Source organism: Nicotiana sylvestris, chromosome 8 (genome assembly GCF_000393655.2).
Source record: "Nicotiana sylvestris chromosome 8, ASM39365v2, whole genome shotgun sequence".
Classification (NCBI taxonomy): domain Eukaryota; kingdom Viridiplantae; phylum Streptophyta; class Magnoliopsida; order Solanales; family Solanaceae; genus Nicotiana; species Nicotiana sylvestris.
The window spans coordinates 192,022,207-192,029,045 of NC_091064.1; the positions used below are offsets into that span (position 1 = coordinate 192,022,207).

The 6,839-nt window shown below is 38.3% G+C and overlaps 1 protein-coding gene across 1 annotated transcript; it reads right to left on the bottom strand.

Annotated features, from left to right (window-relative positions):
• Positions 1-5,141: 5,141 nt before the first annotated feature.
• LOC104214595 (uncharacterized) lies at positions 5,142-6,318 on the bottom strand. The gene is made up of 2 exons (XM_009764288.1): positions 5,850-6,318; positions 5,142-5,632 (listed from the first exon to the last, which is right to left on the bottom strand). The coding sequence occupies exons 1-2, from the start codon at positions 6,316-6,318 to the stop codon at positions 5,142-5,144; spliced, it is 960 nt and encodes a 319-aa protein (XP_009762590.1).
• Between the last annotated feature and the right edge of the window lie 521 nt (positions 6,319-6,839).

Genomic DNA, 6,839 nt, shown 5'->3' on the forward strand with positions numbered 1-6,839 from the left:
GGAGATTGTTTACCTTGGTCTTCGCGGACTAAAACAGCACTCACTGCGACTTCAGATACGGCCAGATAAATGAGAAGTTTTTCCCCCACCTTTGGTTTTGTCAACAATGGTGGTTTTGACAAATAAGCTTTCAAATTTCTAAGAGCTTGTTGACAAACTTCATTCCATTCAAAATGATCTTGCTTTTTAAGTGCAGAGAAAAACTTAAAACACATTTTTGAGGATTTGGAAATAAATCTCCCCAAAGCTGCAATTCTTCCCGTTAATCTTTGTACTTCCTTTTTATTAGTAAGGATATCCGGGATTTCTTCTATTGCTTTGATCTGAGAAGGATTCACTTCAATACCACGATTAAAAACAAGAAAACCCAAAAACTTACCTGATGCAACTCCAAATGCATATTTTTCTGGGTTGAGTTTCATATTAAATTTTCGCAAAATTTCAAAAGTAATAGATAGATGAGAAATATGATCATGAGATTGCTGGGTTTTGAAGAGCATATCGTCTATATATACCTCCATTGTTTTCCCTAAATGTTCTTGAAACATTTTGGTGACCAACCTTTGATAGGTTGCCCCAGCATTTTTGAGGCCAAAGGGTATTACTTTATAACAGTAAGTCCCCCTGTCTGTGATGAAAGAAGTTTTTTCTTCATCACCAGGATCCATTTTAATTTGATTATATCCCGAGTATGCATCTAAAAAACTTAAAAGTTCATGACCTGCGGTTGCATCAATTAGTTGGTCTATATGCGGTAAGGGAAAGGAATCTTTTGGACAGGCTTTATTTAAATCGGTATAATCTACACAAACACGCCACTTACCATTTTTCTTGGGTACAACCACCGTGTTAGCTAACCAAGTAGGATATTTTACCTCACGGATTGATCCGATTTTTAATAATTTTTGGACTTCATCCTGAATCACCTGGTTCTTGAAAGCACCTTGTTTCCGTTTCTTTTGCTTTATTGGTGTGAAAGAAGGGTCCTCATTGAGTTTGTGAGTCATCACATTTGGTGGTATCCCTGTCATATCAGCGTGGGACCAAGCAAAGCAGTCTAAGTTAGCTTTTAAAAATTCGATTATCATACCTCGCATGTTCGTGCTTAAATTGGCCCCGACATAAACCTTCCGTTCAGGCCATTGATCAAATAACATCACTGCCTCAAGCTCTTCAATTGTCGTTTTGATGCTTTCATTTTCTTCAGGTTCTTGAATTGTGTCAGGTCTTGAGTCCAAATCCGTCTTTTCCTGTTCAGTTGAAGTTTGATCTTTTTTACCTTCAACTGTTTCCTGTAATTGTTATTTTTCTTTATTTGCGGTGCTCGTACTTGTTACAGCGTTGACACTTCTAGCCATCTGCTGATCCCCACGAATTTGGCAAATTCCCCACGGTGATGGGAATTTAATAACCTGATGTAGAGTTGATGGGACATCATCCATATCGTGTATCCATGGTCTCCCCATGATCATATTGTAGGCCATTTCCATATCAACTACCTGAAATTTAGTTTCCTTCACAACACCCATAGCAAAAGTTGTTAGAAATACCTCACCTTTTGTTACTACACTTGAATTGTCGAAGCCTGACAAGGTGTGCGCCTTGGGTATCATTTTGTCTTCAGCTTGCATTTCCCGTAGTACCCTTAGTAATATAATATTTATAGAACTCCCTGGATCAATCAAAACTCGTTTTACATTAGTATCATGTACAAGTAAAAATATTACCAGTGCGTCATTATGTGGAGTTGTCACCCCTTCGGTATCTGCGTCATCAAACGAAATACTTTCATTTTCAAGGACCTGCCGCACCCGTTTCCCATGTGTAATCGTTACCTTAGAAACCTTGTTGGAGGCTGTGTAGGTTATGCCGTGAATATCTTCTCCCCCGCTTATGACATTCACTGTCCTCTTGGGTGAAGGAGGTTGTGGTGGCTCTTGTCTGTTTTTCATATAAGCTTGTTTTCCTTTCTCACTAAATAACTCAGTGAGGTACCCTTGCTTCAATAAATGATCCACTTCACTCTGCAGGAATCTACATTCTGAAGTTTTGTGCCCGTGATCGTTGTGAAATTCGCACCAATGATCCGGATTGCGTCTACTTGGATTTGACCGCATCTCTTTTGGCCACCGTACCTTATCTCCCATGCTTCTTAAAACAGCTACGAGCTCGGAGGTAGAGACATTAAAATTATATCCACCGAATCGTGCCTTTAAACTCCTGTCATCATCTCGTGATTCTTGTCTGTTCCGATCATTCCTGAACTTTGAAGAAGAGCCAGAATCCCGGTTCCTCGATTTTTGATCATATTGCTGGCTATCTTGTCTCGACCGTGGGTCTTTTCCTGCAGGTCCCATATATGGATCGTACCTATTTTTACCTGATCTTTTTTCGGTTTCTGACCTTCGGGTACCGCCCCTTTCTTCATGATGAAGCTTAGGTACGGTATCTTCTTCAATTCGCAGCTTCGTGCTATACCTGTTGTAAACATCATTCCATGTGGTTGCAGGAAATTCTCGAAGGCTTTCCTTGAGTCGTCTCGTGGCTTCAGAACTTTTGTCATTTAAATTACTTGCAAAGGCTATAGCAGCCCAATTGTCAGGCACACGAGGTAGAGTCATTCTTTCACGCTGGAATCTATCAACAAAGTTTCTAAGCAGCTCCGAATCCCCTTGTTTGATTTTGAAAATATCTTCCATTCTTTTTTCAACCTTTTGTGCTCCCGAATGTGCTTTAATAAAAGAATCTGCAAGCTTAGCAAAAGAATTAATAGAATTTTCAGATAAAAGAGAATACCAGGTTAATGCACCCTTGGTGAGTGTTTCTCCAAATTTCTTGACCAATACTGATTCACTTTCTTGTTTGGTCAAGTCGTTGCCTTTTACGCCTATTGTAAATGCAGTCACGTGGGTCTGTAGTACCATCATATTTCGGGATGTCAGGCATTTTGAACTTTCTCGGAATTGGAAGGGGAGCAGCACTAGGCTTCCATGGTTGTTGTGAGTATTTGTCCATGTCTACTCCTTTTATTATAGGCGGAACTCCAGGGATTTGTTCAATACGCTCATTTTGTTCCTTAAGCTGTTTCTGCAAGGTTAGTACTAAATTTTGCAAATACGAATTATTTAAATTACCTGGTCCCCCTTCCTGTGGTTCACTGGGGGTTGCTCCATTTCCAGAATTATCAAGACCAGAACGGGGATTTTCCAATGTATTATTATTAGGAGTTGGTGTGGGTGGCGCAGCAGGCAATCGACTAACAAGTGCCTGAAGAGCTTTGCCGACCTGTGCATCAATTAGCTTTTGCAAAGCTTCAGTTGTAACTCCTTCAAAATGTTCAGATTGCTCTTGTTGATCAGCACGGGATTCAGTAACAGGAGTGCCTTCACGAGATTGACGTGGTGAATTTAGAGGAGAGGGAACCACGTCATCTTGATTTTGATGTATTTGATTCTCATGGTTTCCCAATGTGTTATTACTATTGTTGTCGGCGTTGTTGTTTGACATGGTGACGACAATAGATAAGATATAGCTTAAAAGGAAAGATTATCAGATTCCCGGTAACGGAACCAATTTGTTTAACCAAAAATCTGAGTCTTTGGTCAAAGCTAAAAAGAAATTCAGGTTACTGATAATTAGGAGACAAAATAAAATACTTTTTGAGAATGATGGTAAGAAAGCAAATAGTTGTGTATTTCAATGAATTCTCAATAGTATTCCGTATCCTTACAAATGATGATACTTCTTCCTTTTATAGATAATTCTAGGTAAAGGAATGAAGCCTCAGCTTTAATGATATAATTATGAGTAATAATTGACATTAAATAAGCCGTTATACAATCATTCTTATTAAATACCAATTTTGTAACGTATCAAGTATTTAATAATGAATTTGGACTCCTTTCTGTCATCAGATCTTTGTCTTCAATGCCTTCTAATCCGTTGGCTGTAAATAATTTAAATTGGTACGAGACTCGTATCTATACGTCGTCTCGTGCCTATTTAAATTCTTCTTCCCGTGGCTGTCTCCATCCGTACCTCCTATTCAATTGTTGCGCTTTGACCATTTAATTAATCCACGTGTCATGCCACATCATCTTTAATATAAACTCAGTTTTTTCCCAATACAGTGATAACTCTCTATTCTAGCCACTAAGATTTCATCATTGAAGTCACAGACTCTTGGTTCTAGCCACTTATATGTATGCTAGCAACATTTGATTATCTTAAGATGAATCCTGACTACATTGTTCATGCCTAAATACTGTTTGGTCTTATCTTAAGAATTAGTTTTACTTAACTATTTGAGACCATGATTGCTTAAAAGTCTTCTATTAAAAGTTAGAAGTAGTTCTATACTTTCTATTACCGAATGATCCAACTTAGTTGTATTGTCCTCTCCCTAGGGTCAACCTTTGGGTGTTAAAGATTCTTGCGCTAAAGCTTGTAAATAAAAATTACTTTTTCATTCACTTCTCTGTGCAGCTCCTAACACAATTTCTTTCTTGCAGTAATGGGTACATCCTCAAATGAACATGAGGAGAGTATGAAAGAGGTGACAGACAACTTAAAAGATTTTTTTTTTTTAAAACTGGGGAGAGTTGTATTCGTTTGAGAAGGAACAAGAGGGGGACTTGACCTTACCTCTTATGATACAACACATGGACAATGTCATAGTCCAACAAAAGAAAAAGGATGGCCAAAAATTAAATTATTACATCCTTCCTTACGCCCCTACAACATAAGTAGACTAGCTAACAAAAAAATTAGCCTTGTCGTATCTTAGGCTAATACTAGGCATCTGAAATTTGTCCAAAAGAAAAGGGTCCTTAGCTCCTCTTGGAAGGTCTTGGAATGAGTAGTAAAGCGATCCATGTTGACTGTCTTTGGCAAGTTTTGCTAGGTGATCCGCCACATTGTTCGCTTCTCTAAGGCAGTGGTTAACACTAAAATTGCCTTGACTCAATATTTGAGAGATCTTATGGATCAAATTAATCCGCTTGTAGTTGATGGCTTGCTTATCATTAATCATCTGTATTACTGCCGTAGAGTCCAGCTCCAGACTGAAGTGTTTAAATCCATTTTGAATACACCATTGCACACCAAATTTTGCAGCTTGCGCCTCTGCTATTATATGACTGTTACATGTGGGAGAATGCCATGACTAGATTGCCCTTGTCATCTCTTAGGATCCCACCTAATCCTGCTTTTCCAGAGTTAGCATTATAGCTTCCATCTGTATTGAGTTTGATAGTACCTGATTTAGGAGTTTCCCAACAAACAATAATACTTTTGGGAATAGACTGGAGCTTAACTAAGTTGATCCAAGGTAATGTCAGTCCATTGTTAGGGAAAGCATTATTGACAGCAACTTGAATCATCCAACTAATTTGATGTTTCAAATGAACATATTGAGCTTTTTCTGATCTCCATACTTGCATGCACACACACCATTGTTTCCACAATTCCCAGCACACTATGATCGGGACTATTTGAATGACCAATTTATGAATTGCATTGGTTGATCTTTCCTGCCACCAAGAATTTAATAGAGTCCTAATGGTACCCTGTAGACCAGCAATACCCAGAGGGCCACCAAATAAATTCCAAATTTTCCTTGCAGCTTCTCCATCTATAAAGGCATGTTTCATGGAATCATTCATTGGACTATATATCACAACACTTACACATAGTAGTTATATTCCTCCCAAACCTTGTGAGTACATCATCGAAAGGTAGTTTAAATTTCCATAATCTCCAAATAAGGAAAGAAACATTGAAAGGGATGCTAGACTGCCAAACTTTGCTCAGTTGCTGCTCTTTGACTTTACAACTTCTAATCATATTACAGGTGGACTTGTTTGTATATTTTCCATTTTCTGTCAAGTCCCAGACAAGATTGTCATTGATGTTATGTCTCCCTATCTCTATAGTTAATATGTGTTGAACCATATGAGTAGGGATGACTTCTCTAAGCTTATATTCATTCCATTTTTCATTAGCTATAAAAGAGTTCACCAAAGTTCTTGTACTCTTTGATGCTTCTGGAAATTCAGTAGCTAAAGCGCCTTTTCCTGTCCAGTTATCCCACAAAAAACTGCTACTTCCTGAGTTAACTTGCCAGATCATATGAATTTCAGCCTTTTGTCTAGCCTGAGTCATACTCTTCCAAAGATGAGAATCTCCCGATGCCCATTTCTTAGTAGCTGGGTGAGCCCTAACACAATATTTTTGTTTCAAGAATGTTTCCAGTAGAGAGGGTTTGGCCCTAAACCTCCACCATCTCTTAATTGCAAGAGTTTCACTGATGTCTCCCATTCTTCTTATACCTATTCCCCTTCCTCTATCGGATAACACAAATTCTTCCATGAACTCCAATGATATTTCCTAGTGTCACCATTGGAACCCCAGAAGAAATTAGCAAAGTGCTTTTCTAAAAGCTTGAAGGTTCCATGCATTTCACTCATTTATACATCTGCATTGAACCGTGACCAGATGGCGTTATATACGCGCATATATGTAAATATATGTATATGAGATATGAGAAAAGGTTAAGGTGTTATATACGCACCACCACTTGATCAATTGGTATATGTTGATGATTTGCCCACAGTGGCCGAGACGATATGATGGGATGCCCTCAGTGGCTTGATGATATTATGTACACCCATACCTATGCATGACACGACATTTATACGCATGTGCATGACGTTATAAACGTGTTAGAATTTACAAAGTTATTCAGATTTAAATACATGTTTCTATATTCCATGTTTCATCTATGTCGGTTACGTACTAATTTTCATGCCTTACATACTCAGTACATTTTTCGTACTGAC